This window comes from Euphorbia lathyris, chromosome 9 (genome assembly GCF_963576675.1).
Source record: "Euphorbia lathyris chromosome 9, ddEupLath1.1, whole genome shotgun sequence".
NCBI classification, from domain to species: Eukaryota; Viridiplantae; Streptophyta; class Magnoliopsida; order Malpighiales; family Euphorbiaceae; genus Euphorbia; species Euphorbia lathyris.
Window position 1 is genome coordinate 37123836 of NC_088918.1, and position 22622 is coordinate 37146457.

Genomic DNA, 22622 nt, shown 5'->3' on the forward strand with positions numbered 1-22622 from the left:
ATAGAAAAACGTTGAAGCATATATTTATCGGAATCTCAGATACGCAGCAGAACAACGATAGTCCAATCTTCATGCTTTGAACCATTCTGAAACTTCGGATCTATGTCCTTTCTTTTGCAACCACGTAGATCCAGTGATCTACGGATAAAAACTACCTTTTATGCACTTGCTACAACAGAAAAGGTTACAAAAACAAGAGTCTTAAACAACAGATGTATTTCAAACGAATCCAGAGATAAAGACAGGGGGAGGAGGAAGAAGGAAGACAAGCTTCCTTCTTCCTCCTCAACTTGATAGAGATAACTTGGGCTTTGTTATGAGAAAGATGGAAAAGAAGGGAAAAAACTGATATTTTCCAGAAAGAAGGAGGAGAAGAGAAGGAGAGGGCGTCGGCGGCGGATGAGAAACAAGAGGGAAAGTGATAAGGTTAGAGAGAAGGGAGACCTTCTCTCTCTATTATGCTATGATGTTGCCACTTTTTAGTAACCACCGCAAGTTTTAAAATTACTTACTAATATAATATTTTTTAACAAATGTTGTTAAAAGTGAGGTGTATAATTAAAGAAATAAAATATTACTATATTTTAGTATGATGTGTTAAATTTTAGCATTTTTTTCCTAATTTGAGATATCCAAGTGATTTAAGGTTTTATTGAATTATGGAAAATATAAAATAATATTATTGAATATTAAAAACTGTTTAAAACTATCATAAAATGTTTCTTACCGTAGAAAAACAAATTTCCTAAATGGAATAGGAAAAGAGTTGAAAGAAAATTAATATAAATAAAAAAACCTAAATAGAATAGGAAAATATTAAGGGGGTGTTTGGTTTGAGGTCTTTAGGAATGGAAATGGGAATGAGAGGGTTTCATTCTATTTGTTCTTGTTTGTTAAAAAAAAAAAACTCATTCACTTTACCCACTTTAGGTTAAGGGATAATTACTAATCTAGCCCAATGAAGAACCCCACTTTACATATCTAACCCACCTTCCTTTCATTTTACCAAATTAGACAAATAAACCCATTTTGGACAAAACTACCCTTATTTTAGTTTGAAGGTTCATCTCCTACCTCCCGCTCCTTCCACTTCCACTTCCTCACCTGACCTTTCCCATTCAACTTCATTGTGGTTCATCTTCTTCATTCTCAGTTCGTTTCAACTGCATTTTACGTTTTGAACTCATCACTATATATAATCCGGGTTGTTCTTCTCTACATTTTCATTTTCATTTTCTCCTACCTCGAAATTTTCATCTCCGGTTTCTTTCTTCCCTGCGAAGCGCTACTGTGATGGCAAGAAAACGGAAGGCGACGGCGACGGCAAGCGAAGAGGAAGGACGGACAAAGCATAAGGTAAGCATGCATCATCTTCTTCCCTGTTACCGCCATTAATGGTTTAAATGCGCTCGAATGCGCTCGTATGTTAACTGTATGTAGATATGGTCGCATTTGTTACCTAAATGCGCTCAAATGCGACAAGGTATAATAGGCGAACATAGTGTCGCATTTGTTACCTAAATGCGACACATGCGACGAGCCATTCCATTAAACTGTCACATTTATTACCTAAATGCGCTCAAATGCGACATTATACACCATGAAACATTATCGCATTTGAGCGCATTCACAGACGAATGCGACATGATTGTAAGCCTTATACATAGAATATGTCAGTTTTGTTAGAGAATTTAATGTGTGTATGTTTAAAATTGTTACAGCATGATCCCAGTGAATCTAAAAAGAGAAAACATAGTTCCATTTTCAAATATCCCAAGGCGGTTAATTCGGATGCTCAAGTAACAGTCAGGTTTCATATGGATTCTGGGGTCATGATAAAGAAGTATTTGAGTGAAAAGCAGCTAGAAATGTATAGGAAAACATGTTTTGGTCAATATTTGGATATGAAAGTTGCTAGTTTCTCTGCTGGAATAGTGCATCATGTCCTATCACGGGAGATTAAACATAAAGAAAGTAAACACAGGGAGATGTGGTTCAGGGTGAGGGGAGTTGATATGCGGTTTGGAGATTGGGAGTTTGGCCTGATAAGTGGTTTAAGGTTTGGGGTAAACATTGGGGAATTCATGGAAAGAATGTATGAATTAGAGATGCCGCATAGGTTGCGAAATAAGTACTTCAAGAAATACGAGACAATAACGACAATTCACTTCTTTGAAGTTTTGAAAAGTGTACAATGGAAGAAGAAGGATGCGACCGACCGATTTAACCAAGATGCTGTGATGATTGCCATGTTGTACTTTGTGCATGGCAATGTATTGGATAATGCTAACGAGAGGCATGCAAAGGATTGAGTTTTGGATCTTGCAGATTATCCAAGCCTGTTTAATGAGTTTCCATGGGGGACGTTGGCTTGGGAGGAGACGTATAGGTTCTTGGACTGGGCCATTAGCAAAAGACTGAAGCAATTAGAGGCAAATGCAGCGGGAAATAGGAAACGTGTGCCATATCAACTTATTGGATTTGCACACGTATTCCAGGTATGATTTGTGTATAATTTGTGTATGATTTGTCTATATATGTTTAGTGTTTGAATGCGCCCAATTTCCATCTGTGTCGCATTTATAATGGAATGCGCTCAAATGCGACATGATTGAGTTATAACCGTGTCGCAGTCGAGCGCATTGAAAATGGAATGCGACATGATTAGGTCGCAATGTTGAAGCTTGTATTGTTCGCATGTTTAGAGTAGCATACAATGGAATCAAATCGGTCGGATTCATTCGGCAGTACTCTATGAATCCCATGACATCTCCATCGTCATCAATATCTGCTATCCCACCACGTAGTTTATTTGGACCATATGTCGCCTGCATTGACATTTGGAGATCATACGAGGTTGAGTCAACGCGGAGTGCACCATAAACTTTCTCTTTCAACTTTTGCAAGTCAATATCTATTGGCAAAACCAACAACTTCGCTTTACCACCCACGTATGTCATCACTTTTCCTTCTGTAGTCCACTGTCCGTTCCAAGATAAAAAACACGTACACCTCTCTTTGGTTGACATACTTCTACATTTAGTAAAATGGACACGTGATCAAAACATAATAAAGCCAATTCATATGTAAATGAAGCTCAAATGCGACATGATACACCAAAATGCGACTCAAATGCGACAAGCTATACCAAAATGCGACTGCCAAATGCGACATGGTACATCAAATGCGACCGCCAAATGCGACCGCAAATGCGACATGGATATGAATGCGACAAGCTATATATTAGTCCTTGTCGCATTTTATTATCTGTGTCGCATTTGACCACCGAATGCGACAGATCGGGAGACAATGGCGGAATCGAAAAATGTCAAGATTCAAACAAATGTATTCGAAAACCAACTGTGTATTTCTAGTAATATGTATGAAAAATGAGGGAATGATACTTACATGAACTTGAATGAGGTATGGATATCTTTAGATCTTGGGTTGAGTTGATAAATTTTTCTGTGAGAATGTGAAAGTAAATGAAAGGGAAAGAGGAGATGGTTGTTATATGAGAATAAGGGTAGTTTTGTCCAAAATGGGTTTATTTGTCTAATTTGGTAAAATGAAAGGAATGTGGGTTAGATATGTAAAGTGGGGTTCTTCATTGGGCTAAATTAGTAATTATCCCTTAGGTTAAACCATTACCCCACTTTAGGTTAAGCCATTACCCAATACCCTCTAGGGAATTGGATTCTCTTTACCCCATTCCCTTTTCTAAACATATCCAAACACATAGGGAAATTAATGCTTATTCCTTTCTTTTCCTTTAATTTCCATTTCTTGATTCCTTTTTCCTTACCCATTGTGAACCAAACACCCCATAAAAAGAAAAATTACATAAAAACCTAAAAATAATAGCAAAATATATTTTTTGGAGGCTAAATCAGTAAATTGCATTTTCAAATTTTGTTAGAGCAAACAGTAAATATTATAGGGTGCAAACTATGGTTACTTTGTTTTTAACAAAGTAAACACTACTTTGTTTTTTTCACCATTGGATGATGGAATGTAGAATTCATCAAATGGTGAAAAGACACAAAGTAAAACTTACTTTGTTAAAAACAAAATAACCATAATCTTTACCAATAAGTTATTTTTGTAAAAGTTTAAATAAAATAAAATAAAATAACAAAAAGAAAGTAAAAACACAAAAAGAAAAAGAAAAAGAAAAAATGGAGTTCACCCTAACTCAAAATAAAATATTTCCATGTAAATAATTGTAATTGATAAATATAATAAATAAAGATTAACCAAGTAATTGGCAAAAAAAACGAAACAGAAATTTAATATGAGATGAATAATTTAATGTTAGATAGAGAAAAGAAAAAGAAAATTAAACAAAGAGATTCTTGAGAGCTTCCCCCCTCCTCTGCATTTCTTGAATTCTGTGAATCAAATTATTCTTGAACTCCGACAAAGAAACCCTAAAGTTATGGATTTCACAAGACTGGACATCTGCTGCGGGCTTTTGCCACCAGAATTCTTGGCAAGACTCAACAACATCAATGGCGTCTTGTGCGTAAAATCTCTCAATTACTTGAATCGGAGAAGGACTGCCGATTCCGTACGCTCTGCCGTAGGGAGAAAATGTAAAAGCAGCAGCATGGATGCCGGAAGAGGTACAAAACTCATCCACTTTTTTGAATAGACCTTTACGGCGTTTAGTGAAAGTAGTTTTGAGATGGAGTTTGTTCTCAATTCTTCTTATGTCTATCTTCTTCCTCCCTGTTCCCTGTGTTCTCGCCATAATCTTTATCTCTAGTAAAGCGGTTTTGTTATTTTTCTTATATAGACAATACTTTCCTATTCTGTTTAGGACACTAAAAGGTATTTTAATTTTAATTGATATTAACCGGTTCATTTTGAAGCGGTTCTTTGTCTCTTCGATTCTTCTTCAATCACGACTCTCTGCTCCAATCTTATCTTCTCTCAGTCCGACTCGCCTTCAATCTCCTCCACCACTCCGATCATCTCCATACTTTTTTGTGTGTTCTAACTTCAAGATCGAAATTGCAGTTATTGCCAATCGAAGTGTTTCTCCAATCCCTGTTAGAGCCTGTAGGTATGGTCTTATCGTCTTTGCTATTACAATCAAATTTTTCTCTGTGGCTAAATGCATATTGGTTTTTGCTTTTCTCTTTTTGAATTACAAAATTGCTTTGTGACTTAGTTGTATTGTACCCGATTCGTTTTCGGTTTTGAGGATTGAATCTAGTGTATATCCTGTACAGACGTTGTACCTTACTTCGCTAGTGGCTCTTTCTGATACTGATATCCTCTTTGCTTATACTAGTATTGAACTTGACAACTAATTGGCATCCTCGTCAATTGATAAAACAGTAATGCTTAAATACACTATAACTAATCCAACCAGGGTTTTTATATCTATAACCTCTTGTTTTCTTAGACGAAAGGTTTCGTTGTTGAATCCATGCTCTCCACTTGCAATTGCAGGTGGACCAATCGAGTAGTCACACTATTCTTTTAACTAGGCCCGGCAATTTTCGTGTTCGTGTCAGGTTTCGGGTTCGTGTCAAAACCTGAAACACGAACACGACATAAAAACTTTTCGTCTCAGAAAATCAAAACACGAACACGAATTTTTTACACAACCAATTAAATTGACACGATCTGACCTGCTTACACGACCTAACATGCTCAACATGACCTGTCTAACACGATCCGACCTGTCATTCTTATTTTGAATTTTATTTCAAATTCATAATTTGAAAAATTAAAACCGAATAAGTTAAGATAATTATTACAAACAATCTGAAATATGTTTCAAATTTTTAGAAAAAGGATTTTCCTATTAAATACCCTTACATTTCCAAACCCTAAAATCGTAAGGGTATATTTATAATTAAATTTCGGGTCAGTTTCGTGTTTTCGGGTTGACACGAACACGATACGAAAATTAACTGTCCACTTTCGTGTCGTCTCATAAAACTATAAACACTAACACTAAAAAAGCGTGTCGTGTCGTGTCATCGGGTCGTGTGTCGCTTTGCCGGGTGTACTTTTAACATCATCATTTATTCTAATCCATCTATGTTCATGTAGCACTGGAACTGCTATGTATGCTTCTGTTTAATGAGTTGCCAAGTAGGGGTTGGAATCAAATTGTGCCCGGCCATTTTAGGTTTTTTCCATTTTGAGAAGTTTTTTCAATATTAATATGTCGATTAAAACTAAGACCAGAAGTAAAAGAAATGCAACTTTTTCTTTGAGCAAATTTGCAATCAAAATTGATATAAAACATTTTTTTTTTGGTTGGTTGGCTGAAGAAACCACATGAGTAGAACTTTTGGGTTGTTTCGAGTTCATGTTATTTTGGCTTGGTATCTTGATAGTTTTCCTGTTTGGATTGTTAGGATAGAAAATTACATAATGTGACCATTATTGAGTCGTCTGTTGAGATAAAACTCGGTGGAAGAAAAGGTGTAATAACACATTGCAGTTCTTTACCTATAAGTTAAACAAGTAGATGATTTTCAACAGAAGTCATATATTTATCAATTGTTAGTAGTTTTGAACTAACTGGTCCTCAACTTGCGTTTCATGCATACAGCTATTGGGCAAAGCTAGTTTCTATCGTCAATGGTCTATCTCTAAAGTTGTTTGTGTACCAAACTCGATTTACTTGTTTTATAAGTTAGAAGCATATTGGAGAATGTTATATCTTTTCATGTGCTTGATTGATCATCTCACAACACAACTTTATTCTGTTGATCCATCATTTTTCCATGAAATTGTTAGAGTTTAGGGAGGCACAATTGTTTTTAAACAATTAAGAATATGCTCTCTGGTAAAGTTGGTGTGACTAGTGGTGGAAAGGGCTTAACAGAATTTCAGAAGAGGGAAAAACACTTGCATCTCAAAGGTGGAACTGTTGAGTTTAGGCTGATGAATAGATTTCTTTTCTTCTTTTTTTCTTGTATTGATTTGTTTACTTGAGCTAGTAGCATGAACTTTGAAGTCTTGTAATGGCATAGCAATCTACTGATATTACTTTGGAAGGCTTCGAGTAGATTTTTACATTGTGTTGTAGGCTGTATTTGGTATCATATAGAGCTCCATTCAATCCAATTTTTTTTTTTTTATTATTATTCTTTTTAAATGAAAGACTCATTTGCATTGCGATGCAAATGATAACCATTTGGGTCGCGCTTTTCAATGGGCCGACGTAAATTAGAAAAAAAGATTTATCGCGCTTAGTAAAGGCCCAAGGCAAATGATTGCATCACTTTCTTTCTTTTAAGAAGTTTATGGAAAGAGGAAAATATGGTATATGTTTCAATCAAGCTTGATCGACAAGCTTTATTCATGTGGGTAATCGAGGAGAGAAGATCAACTATTTATTCATCTATTTTTGTCTCAATGGTTGAATTTCTGAAATGCTTTTTAAAAAGGCCCTAGACTATAATTACTAAAAGTGTAGGGCGTGTAGTAAAACTTAATTTACATAAACTTCAAGTTTCATAGAAAATCTTTAAATTTTACGTAAATCGTTTATTGTTAGATATAATTTATGTAAAGTACGAATAAGTTTATATTAAAGTACTTTATTTACAAATAAATAAATAAATTGAATTTACAAAAAATTAAATTTTACGTAAAAATTTTAAACTTTATGTAAACCTCTTTTTTAGAGATGATCATTATGTACATAATGATTAAGTTTGCGAATTGAGTTCTACATGAAACTTTTAAAATTTACGTAAATCTTCTATTTTTAGACATACTGCCCTCTGATATATTGCCTCGACGTTTTTCAATCCAAACGATATTACTCTGTAGCAGAATGTGCCCTCATTCTATGATGATTGCTGTCTTTAACTTGTGGATGAGTTCACTTTTAATCTTTCTCATAAAAACGTTTCTAACCCAACCCCTAATTTACATAAAATTAGACTAAATTTACATATAATTTTATTTTTACAAACAAAAATCATTAAACTTTGCGGAACATTAGTTTTAGATAAAACTTTTGAACTTTACGTAAATTCTCTATTGTTAGAAATAATTTAGATGAAGTTGGACTTAACTTGTATTTCACGTAAAAACTTTGAACTTTATGTAAATTTTCTATTTTTAAACATAATTTACATAAAGTTGGATTTAATTTACATAAAGTTGTATTTTGACAAATTTTTTTTATTAACTTTGCATAAAATCAAGTATTACATAAAACCTTATAACTTTACGTAAATCCTGTATTTTTAGACATAATTTACATAAAGTGGGATTTAATTTATATAAAGTTTTACTTTTATAAAAAAATCACTAACTTTGTGAAAAATAAAGTTTTACGTAAATCCTTTATTTTTAGACATAATTTATATAAAGTTAGACTTAATTTATATAAAATTGTATTTTTACAAAAAAAAAAAAGAAAAACTCATTAACCTTGTAAAAAAAACAAGTTGGACATAATTTTTTTTTGAATTTATTTAAACATTTTATTTCTAGACATAATTTATAGAAAGTGAGACTTAATTTACACAAAGTTGTTATTTTATTAAAAAAAATCTCAAACTTTGCAAAAAAAAAATGAGGTTCTCGTAAATTCTCTATTGTTAGACATAATTTACGTAAATCTCAAACTTTATGTAAATCCTCTATTGTTAGACATAATAAAATACTATTATATTTTTTTTCCCAAAAAATATAGTGTCCACACCAACTGGTTCAGTCGAATAGCGGTGGCGGCAGCAGCACACGTGTGGTGTTCAAGTATCAAATAGGTCTTCACCCTTTTCATAAAAGGTACCTTTTCAGATACCGTGTGTGAGGACTTTTTTTTTTATAAATAACACTTCAAGGTATTTTGTAAGCAACTTGAGATGTTATACAACTCTATAATACTTTGAAAACAAAATTTTAATGTTTTTTCTTCACAAATTCAATTTTGGCCTAGCCCAACAAATGAGACACGAAGATCCAATTTAAATGACTGATAACTAGATCCTTCTTGTCCAGGCTAGATATTTTGATTTGTCCTTCTAGAAGTACGTTTTTTATTATTATGCTATCTCGTTCATACTCTTATTAAAAGTTTCTGGTAGGTGCACTTAAATATACAGACAAAGTTTTCTCTCTTTAAAAATTCTTTCAGAATCATTAATTTCCTATTAAGACTCACTGTATATGGAGGGTCTCATATACAATAATATTTTACTAACTTTGTTTTCCTTCATTCTCTTAAATTAGAACTGACTGAGGACCGACTTAATCACAAAGCCACTAAAGCAAGGGCTTTAGGCCCAATAATTTTTAAGGCCCCAAATTTATAATTATAATATATTTTTAATCCATAAAAAAATTCAATATATAAATAACTCAAAATAATAATGAGTAAATTACATAAATGGTATCTGAATTACATTTTATTAGAAAAATATACTTGAACTAACGATAACACGAGACAATTTAATCTATTTTACCCATCACTGACCGGTCAACGCGAAGGTTGACCAAATTTAATAAAAATTCTTACTTTTTGTACTTCAAATATATTATGTGAGTTACAAATAACTAAAGTCGAAGTTCTGCAACTTACTATCTACATGAATTAGCTTAACAGGTGGGTATACGACTTGAAAGTTGAGGAAATTCTTGCAAAATGCAACGTTTTGGAAAGTTGTGGAGATAGAAAGTTGAAGAGTTTAAAAGTATTTTAAATATACGTGAAAATATCTAATTTAGTAACATATATTGAAATAGATCTAAACAAAAAGAGATAAGGTACCAAAATAGGTTTAAGGTTTTTGTGGAAGTACCAATTTAGGCTCAACGTTCAAAATAGCACCAATATAGGCTTAACGTTTACAACATAATATCAATTTAGGCCTAACGTTTATAATATAGCATCAATTTAGGCCTTACGTACAAAATAGCACCAATATAAGCTTAACGTTTACAAAATAATACGAATTTAAGCTTAACGTTTACAAAATATATACAATTTACGTCACAATTAAATTAACCATATTATATTCTTTTCCTATTAACTTTATATGTTATCTTTTATTTAGTTCTATTTTCTTATTTATTATAATATAATTAATTAGTATTCTTACCCATTAAAACTTTATATTTGTTTTTCATCAACCATTCCATGACTCATGTAATATGTGCAAACTAAAAGTAATTGAATATGCACAATATTTCGAACATTAGTTAAAATGATATTGAATATCCACAATATTTCGAAATATTGTGGATTTTCAATTACTTTTAGTTTGCATATATTACATGAACAATGCAATTTAGTAGTCATGGAATCATTGATGAAAAACAAATATAAGATCTTAATGGACAAGAATACTAATTAATTGTATTATAATAAATAAATATATAAAACTAAATAAAAAGATAACATATAAAGTTAATAGGGAAATAATATAATCTGATTAATTTAATTATGACGTTTAGCTTAAACTATATATATTTTGTAAACGTTAAGTTTAAATTCATATTATTTTGTAAACGTTAAGCCTATATTGGTGCTATTTTGTACGTGAGGCCTAAATTGATGCTATATTATAAACGTTAAGCCTAAATTGATATTATGTTGTAAACGTTAAACCTATATTAGTGCTATTTTGAACGTTGAGCCTAAATTGGTACTTTCCCAAAAACTTTAGGCCTATTTTAGTACCTTATCCAAAAAAAAAAAAAGAGCGGCTAAAATGACTAGTTTTGTAAATTTCCATATTAACAATTGCATTTCAGACCTATACTATAAAGAATTTTGTGAAATTTATATATAAATTCATATCTGAAAAACAATTATGTCAAATTCTAATTAATAATTATGTCAAACTAATAAAATCATTACTTTTAATCTATTTTAAGAATTGGAATTTATAAATTATAGGTTTAGGATATATTGTCTAGGATTTATGATTTATGAGTTGGAGTTTAGAATTTTTAAATTAAGATGTAAAAACATACTTTATATGTTATATATGGAAAATAATGATATATTCAGAATTAAATTTGATAATCTAATTTAGTTGTAATTTTAGATTTAATTACGATATCCATGTAGGAAGCCCATAAATTAGACCTGGGCATGGGCCGACGAGCCCGCCCAGGTCTAGACCCATTTAGTCGGGCTTGGACACATGAAATTGGTTTCAAGTTCGATCCGGCTCTAGCCCGCCAGAAACTGGGCCAGTTTGAGCTATATGAATTTTTCATCGGCCCGACTCGGTCCGATATACTATATATACATTATAATTTATAAATATAAATTAATTATATTTTTTTATGAGATGATATATATACTTATCTTACCAGTGGTAATTTATTTTGGATTTGATGTTTCGATATACAATTAGTTTATTAAAAAAAATTCAAAACTATTAATATTAAGTGTGACATTTTAATTGTATTTTTTTTAATATACAAATAGACTTGGATGGTCAGGCTTGAGATTCATATTCTAGACTCAAACCCGACTCAATTTATTGCAAGCTGGACTGTACTTGGACTCGTCAGGTTTTATTAAAAGCACGACAGGTCCGGTCCGAGCCCGAGGTCCACCATAAATTATTAGGTGGAAGTGTTTAATATAAAAAGAAGAAATTGGGGATATTATAATATTAGTACAAGAGTTTAGCGAAAGAAATATAGTTAGCGAGTATGTATATATTTGCATTAATTGGTTGCAACCATAAGGATCATCTTTCTCTCTCTCTTTCTCTCAAAAGGTCTCTGGTTTTGGTTGAGGAATTTTGACAAACACATGGAAGGGCAGTCAAGAAAATGGATGGTACTAGTTGCAACGATATGGATACAAGCTTTTACAGGAACAAATTTAGATTTTCCATCATACTCATCCACATTAAAATCAGTTCTGGGCATATCTCAACTTCAATTGAATTTCTTAGCAGTTGCATCTGATATGGGCAAAGTATTCGGTTGGTGTTCTGGTTTCTCTCTTATGCATTTTCCTTTATGGCTTGTCATGTTCTTCGCTGCTTTCATGGGTCTCTTTGCCTATGGCCTCCAATGGCTTCTCCTTTCTAAATTCATCTCCTTGCCCTATTCTCTGGTTAGTACTACCTGCTAATTTTATTATTTTGATTATAATTCGATTTTGCTAATTCTAGAAATGTGTGTTTTTTCTTGGGAAATTGGGAAGTTCTGTTCTACAAATTAAGAGACAACCACCATAGATTACCATATTCAAAATGCAACTATGTTTATTTAATTCTGGTTTGATTAAGAGAGGAAGTGGTTGTCTAACAGATTTTTTTTTTTTTTTTTGAAATGGTGATTATAAAGTTAAAGTTCAAGTAACATAATGTGTGGTTTGAAAGTCCAAAGACTATGATGAAAATAGTAGAAAGTTTGGAGAAAAAAATCTGTTTGGGAAGAAAATAGAATAATAAAATAGAGTTGTTATTATGTTTATTGAGTAAATTACATCCATGATCATTTAATTTGCTATTTTTAATATTGCGGCTATTTATTTTCAATTGTTTAGAGAAAGAAAAACATGAAAAATGGTGATGATTTTAAAATTGTGATTTTATAATAAATATGGTTCTAAATAATTTTAGTTTTTTAATTTTTATATTTTAAAGTCGGTAACAACCATTTTGTAATCGTTCACTTTCACAGTCTAAGTGATTTTTATGTTAAATTTTGAAGTTGAAAGTAAATTTGAGTGACTTTTATGTTAAATTTTGAAATTAAGGGCAAATTTGAATGACGTGGATGTAATTTGAAAGCAAATTTGAGTAACTTTTATGTTAAATTTTGAAATTAAGGGAAAATTTGAATGACATGGATGTAATTTGAAAGCAAATTTGAGTGACTTTTATGTTAAATTTTGAAATTAAAGGCAAATTTGAATGACATGGATGTAATTTATCCCTTGATAGATATTTGATTGGTTTGTTTTTTAAAATAAAAAATTAAGAGCGTAAAGATTAAGATGAAAATTTGAAGTATTGAAACTATGAAATCATAGTTTTATGAAAACATTTATAAAAATAAAAATAAATTTAAAGAGTATGTAAAATATATAATAGGATTAGTTTTTTTTGATATAATATAGAATTTGATAGAATATATAAGGCATCTTCCGGATAATTCAAATTGAAGCAATTGGATGTCCGACTCGGGCCTATATGACATGACCGATCAATAGAAATACTCCAACATTCCACCTTTGTCATATATTCCATACATCACACTAGATAGATATCATATTCATGGAATACGATTCACTTTCAAGATGCCTTGGTGGTGAAATGGTAGACACGCGAGACTCAAAATCTCGTGCTAAAGAGCGTGGAGGTTCGAGTCCTCTTCAAGGCATAATATTGAGAATGCTCATTAAATGAGCAATTCAATAAGAGATCTCGGATCGAATCGGTATATCAATACCGATTCGATCCGAGATCTTGGAATTGGAATAAGTTCGGCAGCGGATCACGAAATCTTGGTGATCTTCTCTATCTAATGAATGGGGAGTCCGCTTTGAAAGCGTCCGCCCTGCAACCACCCCCAAGTATATGCTTCAACAGGAATTACATAAGGGTAGTTGATACAATAGAAACCTCTGGTAAAATGCCCGCCTAGCACCTGGTGAATTGGACAAAAGTAGAGTTGTTAGATATATACATACGTAGATATATTAATTGTGAAGGCACGTTTATAAATAGCAGGTATTTATTGAGGTAAACCAAACATATAACTTTAACTTACCAGTCTCATCTAACATTCCTTCCTAATTTAGAGAAGAGAATGGAAATTGCCAGTATTCAGGAAATGTCTAATTTTCATGCTCCAAATGCATTCATTTTCATCATCCTCTCTTTCTAATTTCCCTCTGTTAATTACATTTTTAGAGTCTATTTAGTTAGTGGCTGAACCAAAACCAAATAATTTAAGGGTTTTTTTTTTTTTTTTTTTTGCACAATGCGCTTACATTATAAAGAAGAAAGAAAAATCCTCACCAGATCCGGATGTGATTCGAACCCATGACCTCCCAAGGCATAAGTAAGCTCTCAACTACTAGGCTAAGAGCTTTACCACCAAATAATTTAAGGGTTAATGGATAAAAATTTAGTAAGAAAAACAGATTTTTTTTTTTATTAATAAACAGATGGACATTCTGTCGCCAAATCCATCTGACACCAATTACGGACTGAGCTTTTATATTTAGGACGGAAATTTCCGTTTGTAAATATAAATTTCTTATTTTTTCCTCGGAATCAGAGGATCGATGAACCCTCTATGACCTCTGCAGTTCTGCCCCTATGTTTAGTTCGAGGAAATAGTAGAAGAAAAAGAACTACAGATTTTGGGGAAATATCTTTCCTCAAACAAATTATTAGAGCATTTCCATTTTTTTTGTTAGACTCTAAGGTATATTTTGAAAAGTATATATCAAAAATCAATTTTAAGGAACTTTTTAATTCTTATCTTCCTATTTTATTTTTTTTATTAATAATTTATTATTATGATAATAATATAACAGTAGATGATAATTTTAATGATAAAATAAATAAATAATGATGGAGTACAAGGAATATTATTGGAGACGAAATTTACTTTAACATCTAAAAACAACTTAGAAACTCTTAACAGTTGAATAACCTTAGAAATTACAACTACTGAAGTTGCCAAAAGTTCCGTAAGTCAACCCCATGAAATGAAATAGTAACTGCTCTTCCAACCTCCCACCTAAAAGAAGACAGAATTAGTTGGATTGGTTAATCTCATTATTAATATTATCACTCTTTTCTCTTTCAGTTAGTTGGATTATCTCATTTTTAATATCAATTCACATATATTAATATCTTTTTATTATATTTTATATGTGCCAATTATTTATACTGTCAAATTGATGGTTAAAGGACCAAGTTGATCCTTAAAGTTTGTTTTTAGAACAAATTGATCATGACAGCAAAGTTGAAGGACAAATTCACCCTTCAACTGCAAAGTCTATGTTGTACTATTATTAGGGAATTTGATGTATTTATTAAAATGTTATATCCATTAGTCTAATGGGTAAATTGCACCCACAGCCCCCTATGATGCACGGAAACGGAAACGGGAAACGAAAGGGAAACGGAAACGGATATCGGGAAACGCTATTTCTAAGAAAAATTAGCTAGAAAACGGTAATGGAAACGGAAAAGAAACGGAAACGGAAACGGATACGAAACGCGGAAACGCTAATGAAAAAGAGTTTCCGTTCAATATAGACAGCCCCTCAACTTTGCTATTACTTTCATTATATCATCTAAATTTTAAAACCGGACATCATGGTTTTCGAACTTTACAGTTTACTAACATAATGAACATTTTTTTACCGTTGAGCAAGTCAAAATGACCGATCTCAAAATTAAAAAGTCCAAAGCTGTTTACAAACCACATTTCTCATGGAACAATTTTCCAAATTACTATTTTGGGAATTCTCTTTCTAAACAACTACTTTCTCTAATCTAACTATACAACATCTAAATGACATCAAAATCAAAAAGTTAATTAAAATTGCTTAGAATATCATTTCCATCCGTTCTACAATAGAGCGTCACCTGGTAAAAGGCAATTATATGAATAAACTACGAAGTTTATGAGTCATAGTGTCCGGTTTTGATGTTAAGGAGTGTAGCTTACCTCCTTACTCTAATAGCAGTACCTTTCACCAGTGAAGGTAGAAATCATGGGTTGAATCCATGTGAAGGCGAGAAGAATGGTTTGTTTTATATTTTAAAAAGGGTGTTGCTTCTTCCCTCTGAGACTGAGAAAGATGAAATGTGTTTTGGCAGGTATTTATGCTATGCTTGACTGCTGGATGCAGCATCTGCTGGTTCAACACAGTGAGCTTTGTTCTATGCATTAAAAACTTCCCAACCAACAGGGCATTAGCACTATCCCTTACCATCAGTTTCAACGGAGTTAGTGCTGCTTTATATTTCCTTATTGCCAATGCAATTGATCCCACAGATAACACTCTTTACCTTCTCCTAAATGCACTTGTTCCTCTCCTTGTTTCCATCTTAGCTCTCCTTCCCATCCTTCACCAATTGCCATCGCACCAGCTCGCTTCCCACGCTGCTACTCCCTTAGACTCCTACATTTTCCTCATTTTGTACATTCTGGCCATTTTCACTGGTCTTTATCTGCTCCTCTTGAATCCACTTTCCTATGTTTCATCAACAGCATGCATCCTTCTCGGGGGCGCTATTTTTCTCCTACTCATTCCCTTGTGTCTGCCTGCCTTGTTTTCTAAGAACTTGGCTAGGCTTGTCTTCCGTCCCAATTCCAATCCTAACGACTCGAGATTCAATTTGGTTGACACCAATAACCTTGAGCTTGTTAAAGAACTCATTGGAAGTACTGAAAATGGTAATAGCTTGAATGGAAATATTTCCAATGGAATGATAGAGAAAGAAGGTTGTTGGCTTAGTTGTTTTTGGAAGGTGATTGAGAAGCAGAGGTTAACTATGCTCGGTGAAGAGCATCCGGCTTATTTGACAGTGCGCAAATGGGATTTCTGGCTGTACTATTTTACATATCTCTGTGGAGGAACTATAGGCCTGGTTTATAGTAATAATCTTGGACAGATTGCAGAGTCTCTTGGTTACAACACGTACCTTAGTTCACTCATTACCCTTTACTCGTCAATGTCTTTCTTTGGCCGTTTGCTGTCAGCCGCCCCAGATTTCTTGCGCAAGTATGTATTACTTGTTCTGAAATACGAGCATTCTAGTTAGTATTTCGATAACTTAAATGATGTGTGATTACTATATATACTAAGCTTTGGAAGTTTGCAAATGCAGCAAGGTGTACTTTGCGAGGACCGGATGGTTAGCAGTGGCAATAGTGCCAATGCCAATTGGGTTGTTTTTGCTTGTTTTAACAGGAAGCAAGGAAGCATTGTATGGTTGCACATGCCTGGTTGGACTAAGCTCCGGGTTTGTATTTGCAGCAGCCGTATCAATCACATCGGAGCTATTTGGGCCGAATAGTGCAGGTGTCAACCACAACATACTTATCACCAATATCCCAATCGGATCGCTGGTCTACGGTCTTTTTGCAGCAATAGTTTATGATTCGAATGCTGGGAGCAGGAGCTTGCTGCAGACCCTTGTTGGAGTGGAAATGGTGTGCATGGGTAGGCAATGTTACATGACAACTTTTATAGCATGGACTTGCATATCTCTTGTAGGCGTAGTTTCAGGTTTTGTGCTTTTTCTGCGAACAAGGCCTGCGTATGACCGGTTTGAAAGGGATCGAACTTGAACACAATCCTCTTTCTGAGAGAATTTTCCCTCTGTTTCAGGAACTGGACTCATTCTCTCAGTTATATGATAGAATTCCAAAACGGATAAAAACACACATAGAAGAAAGAACAAAATAGTTGCATTGATCTGTTGGCACAGTCTAGCTTATTGTTAGTGAAGTCACTTGCATAAGAGATTAAAATGCTGTGGGACTGTAAGAACCTATGTTATTTTTTGGCCACATTTTTCATATTAAGGGTCATCGAAAACAGATGTAAATACCTTTCCATCCCTAATTATTACCGTCACATACAAAAATATGCTACTTCCCTTTCCCTTTGATTTTAGTCCTCTAAACAACCTTTAAACTTGTCTTTTTCAGTAATTTTTAGCTGGTCAGTAAATGACCATGTTAATTTGGTCACCGTTAGATTTAAGAGGTGTAAATCTAAACCGTATAGTTATTTTAATCTCCACTATATAATTTTAATAAGCCTTGTTAGATAGATCGAATTCACTTAATCAATCACTGACCATGTGAAAACCACCGTGTCTTTTTTTTTTTTATTATATATTAAACTATTGGGTTCTCCTAACCAAGTTAATTTAATTGCAGAAAGATATATGTGATTCGTTTTAATTTAATTATTAATTGATTGAAATAATGTTCCTTAATCTTAAATTAAAATGGATAAAATCGCTTGTCTCTTATTCATTTTTATTTAACTAATCAGCACGCTGATATTTGGACACATTTTGTAAGCTATTGTATTATACTTGACTTTCAAACATATTTAATACTAATGAAATAGTTTGATGAGGAGTAGATTATTTCATGAATAGATTATCTTTCATATTTGTACTTATTTTTTTATGTATTAATAAACACTTAAAATATATTTTATTGTTTTAAATATATTTGTATGTATTAAAAAAAAACTGATTTCTTTATTTGTTATTTTACACAAATAGCTATTAACAATCGGTTAAATTTTATCGGATAGATTTACATAAACAACAATTAGTTAAATCAATTAAGTAGAAAGGTAATCAGCTAACAACTAACCGTTAATTGTCAAATAGGGCATTTCTCTTACTGAATATGATAAGTAAAATTGCATAAAATATTGTTTTGTGCTAATATTTGATTAAGATCTTCATTAGCTTCATGCATTTTTAGGATTGAACAATTATACCTCGAAGATAGAGTTGACCGTCACAATCCATGACATTATCAATGATTAACACCATCTTAGTTTTGGGATCCGTTTGGTTTAACTGCTGCTTGCTGTTTTTAAAAAAGCAGAGTTTACCGCTTTTATAAAAAACCTACTTTCCAACTACAAAAGGTAAAGATAGAGTATCTAACCAAACACCTAAAATTTTCCATTTTAAAATGAAAATGCAAATAGAAGGAAGAGGAGTAACCAAACACCCCCTTAATACATCAATATCTGGCTAAAAAATCGATTGTACAAGTTCAGTTAAGCCAAGTAAGTTTAGGAGCTCTTAATGTAATAAGCCACCATCTTATACATGAATTTTGAAGACTAGGTCCTAGTATTTAACATAATTAATTGCTTGATTAACACAAAAGATTAAATATTTAATGTCAGTCCATGATATAAGATCCTTATTAGTTTATAATATAAACTGCTGCAGCTGCATTTCAAAGAAGCTCAATAGCAATATCTTTCATAACTGAAGGAAACAAGAGAAACCCAAGGCAATAATTTTCATAACTAAGATATAAAATATCCTCAAAATTGAAGCAAAGTAAACAAAGTAAAAATGCATAAGATATCATATCAAGACCTATAAATGGAGCATCTAAATCTAAATCTAATTCTTCTTTTCAGCTGCTTCAGTTTTATTAGGTTTCTTAGAAGAAGCCTGAGAGTATAGGAAAGTCCCCAATATTGCAATGGCTGATCCAACTGCATTCAAAGGCCTAACTGGATTTCTAAACACCAAAATAGTAGACACAATCACCACCACTCTCTTCATCGTGTTTCCGACGGAGAAAGTTAAGGGGCTAATATCATCAAGTGCCTGGTAAGATGACTGGTTATATAGATGATAAAAGATACCAGCTACCATAACCCACATATAAAATGTTGATGCTTTCCCAACACCTGCAATTGCATTATGATATCCTTGTACCCATTGAGACCCTTCAACATAAACAGCAACAGGAAACAAGTAAATCAGTGAGATTATACTTATAACACCATACATATTAAGTCCATTCACTTCCTTGAAGCTCTGCAGACTCTTTTTTGAGTAAATGTTTCTGAATACAAAACCAACATTGCTAATCAAAGCACCCCATAATCCCTGGAAATTGAAGGAGACTTCTGTTACAGCAGCAAGTGAACATCCAAGAACAATTGGGAGAATTGAAAGCCAGATTTTTAAAGGGTAAGTATCACCTAGAATTGAAGAGAATACAACAGAGAAAACAGGTTCTGATGATTTAATAACATGAGTGAATGAAACAGCTACTTTAGAGAATGAGACACAAGCTGAAATGTGGCCTATTGTGTGAAATAATGCAGGTCCAAGAAGTGCAAATATGAATGGTTTTGAGATTTTTGGGCAAGGTTGAAGCTTTAGTGACCATAGTATTAACATCCAAACAGATCCAACAAATAACTGAAAGGAAGCAAGAAACCATGGAAATGGAAACACATTTAGAGCTTTCTTATTGTAAATATTAAACACAATGTTCTGGAAATACCAGAGACCAAACACAATGGCAAGTTGGAAAGTTTTGTCCTTTGGCTTTGAAGAAACTTCAGCAGCCTCTCCTTCTGGGGATGATTCAGATTCAGGTTCAGATGCTGCTGCTTTGGCGATATAAGATATGGGTTTGGAATTGGAGCAAAACCCAGATGGGAAGTCATGGATCTGAGAAGAGAGGCCAAGTGGGTAAGCATAGATTTGGGGGAAGTTGGAGGGTTTAGTGGGCAATAGAGCGATTTGAGAAGTGGGTTTGGTAAAGGGAGAGGTTTGGAAGTGAGGTGTGTTAAAAACATTTGGATTGAGGAAAGAAGAAGCATTAATGGTGTTCCTCTTGCAGGTGGATTTGGTGAAGGTGACAGGGGAGGATGATATTAGATTTGAAGTCAGCATTTTCCCCTTCTATTTCTACCTACTTTTGGTGAATCTAAGGTAGGGAAGATAGAATACAAGTACAAGGAAAGGAGCACAAGAAAGAAAGAAAGAAAGATTGTCTGGTTGAATGGGAGAGACGAGCACCACCACTAATCACCCGGCAACTTGCTTAAAAGGAACCCTTACATACAGAAATTCTACATGGTAATAATTGTACACTTTCTTTTTTATACTAATTGAGCACCACCACTTTCCTTTCTTACACTAATTATTTTTCAATGAGGTAATGACCTTGTTTGGTAAAGAGCGTTTTGGGATAAAAAGAACGGTTTTGACCAACTTTAGAGGTTTGACCACTGAAACCGCTGATTGGAGTGTTTGGTGGAGAGAGGTTTGGGAGAGAGTTTTGGGATGAAAACGCTGATTTAGAAAAAGATCCTTTTAGGAGTTTTTTCAATTAGCGTTTTGCAATATTAAAATTAATGGACTTCTTTAACCCTAATAGATAGGCTCCCTCTTCTCCTGCGTCAAAATTAATGCCCTTATTCGTCTTTTTGCACAAACCGCTATTATCAATCAGCTAATTTTTACCAAACATGTCTACACAAACAGCTAGTCAAATCAGCTAATGTAATCAACTAACAGCTAATTCCCAAACAGGGCCAATATGATTCTTTTTTTTATTAATTGAATCCATTGTACCCGGTCCATCATAGAAATTCTCCCCTTACATGACCCCTTTTTCTCCAACGAAACATTTTCAAACTTTTCTTTGTTTTTTTTTCTTTTTGTCATAAAATACTGATTATCAATTAAAATTTACAAAAATTAATAGTGTCGTTTAACCGATTTGCAGTTCTCGATATTTAAAATTTTGTATATACAAATATGTCTTTTTTGTAAAAATTGTAGTTAAATGATTTGTGAATGAATTTTTCATCAAACAATACTCTAAATTTAGTTAGTTAATTTATAAAGTCAGATCTTATATTTTAAATAATATACAAAGTTAGTCTTTTTTTTTTTTTAGGCACAAAGTTAATCTTTTCATCATTCCAAATTGAAATAAATAGTTACAACAATAATTTTTTATAGAATTATTAAGTTTGTAAGCAACACTACTCATACAAGGACATTCACTTTAACCACAAGAGATAATGAAGCTTGTCCAATTCCTGAGCATAAGGATGAATCCAATCTCTCTATTTTTACGAATAGACGAAACTACACCGTTTATTTTTATACTTTTTTCTTAATTTTTATCTATTTTTATAATAAAAATGAAATTATAGTTTCACGTCATTAAGTGCTCATTTGTTTTCATTTTAGGAATTATTTTTTACCTTTTAATTCTAAATATAAGATGAAGATAAAAAAAAATGTTAAATAAAATTTCAAAACAACTGTTTTTAAGTAAAAAAAAAACCTAACTAATATCTACTATTTATCAGCAACCGTAAACAACAAACAAATAACAACAATATTAAACAACAAATAGAAACATATGAAACAAACAAACCTTAAATATTTATTTTCACATTAAAGCTCAAATTATTTTTACAAAAAGTTGTTACAAAATCATCCCAACTTTTGGAAAGTGCGGTATTTTTTTTTTTTAACATATGGGAACCTTTTATACAAGAGATAAGATATCAAAACAGGTCTGACATTTTTAGAAAAGTATCAATTAGGCTCAACGTATAAAATAACACTAATATAGGCTTAACATTTAAAAAAGCGTACCAATTTAGGCATCGATAACAAAATGTGACATGTCATTCATATTACTCCATTAAGTTCTAATTTCTCTATTCACTTACAATTGAAAGAACTTAACGAAATAATATGAATGACGTGTCACGTTCCGTTGTCGAGACCTAAATTAATACTATTTTTTAAACATTAAGTCTATATTAGTGTTATTTTGTACGTGGAGTCTAAATTGATATTTTTCCAAATACCTTAAGCCTATTTTGGTATCTTATCCTTTGATGAATAGTATTATTTTTTCCTAATATAGCACATTCTTTTAAGTATAGGTTACCAAATTTATTGATGATAAATGAAAATGAAAATTACAATATTAGTAAGAGGTAGAGCAGTAACTGATAGGGGGTCAAAAATCCTATCTTTTGGTACGGTTTTTAGGACAATTTCACACTAGTTTCAGCGAATAAATAGTAATTTCTTGTGCTTTATTTCACTTATGTCATTTATTTAGTTTTTACTTCCGTTTTAGCA

The 22622-nt window shown here is 32.6% G+C and overlaps 2 protein-coding genes and 1 non-coding gene across 3 annotated transcripts; 2 read left to right on the forward strand and 1 right to left on the reverse strand.

The window, feature by feature from the left end:
* The first annotated feature begins 11643 nt into the window (after positions 1-11643).
* On the forward strand, positions 11644-17817 carry LOC136205175 (protein NUCLEAR FUSION DEFECTIVE 4-like). Its single transcript, XM_065995668.1, has 3 exons — positions 11644-12070; positions 15807-16714; positions 16821-17817. The coding sequence occupies exons 1-3, from the start codon at positions 11762-11764 to the stop codon at positions 17281-17283; spliced, it is 1680 nt and encodes a 559-aa protein (XP_065851740.1). The 5' UTR covers positions 11644-11761; the 3' UTR covers positions 17284-17817.
* TRNAL-CAA (transfer RNA leucine (anticodon CAA)) lies at positions 13264-13344 on the forward strand. Its single transcript has one exon. It is a non-coding gene; the product is annotated as a tRNA-Leu (tRNA).
* Positions 17818-18980: 1163 nt separating the features above from the next.
* LOC136207162 (xylulose 5-phosphate/phosphate translocator, chloroplastic) lies at positions 18981-20570 on the reverse strand. The gene has a single exon (XM_065998449.1). The coding sequence runs from the start codon at positions 20397-20399 to the stop codon at positions 19107-19109; it is 1293 nt and encodes a 430-aa protein (XP_065854521.1). The 5' UTR covers positions 20400-20570; the 3' UTR covers positions 18981-19106.
* Positions 20571-22622: the final 2052 nt, after the last annotated feature.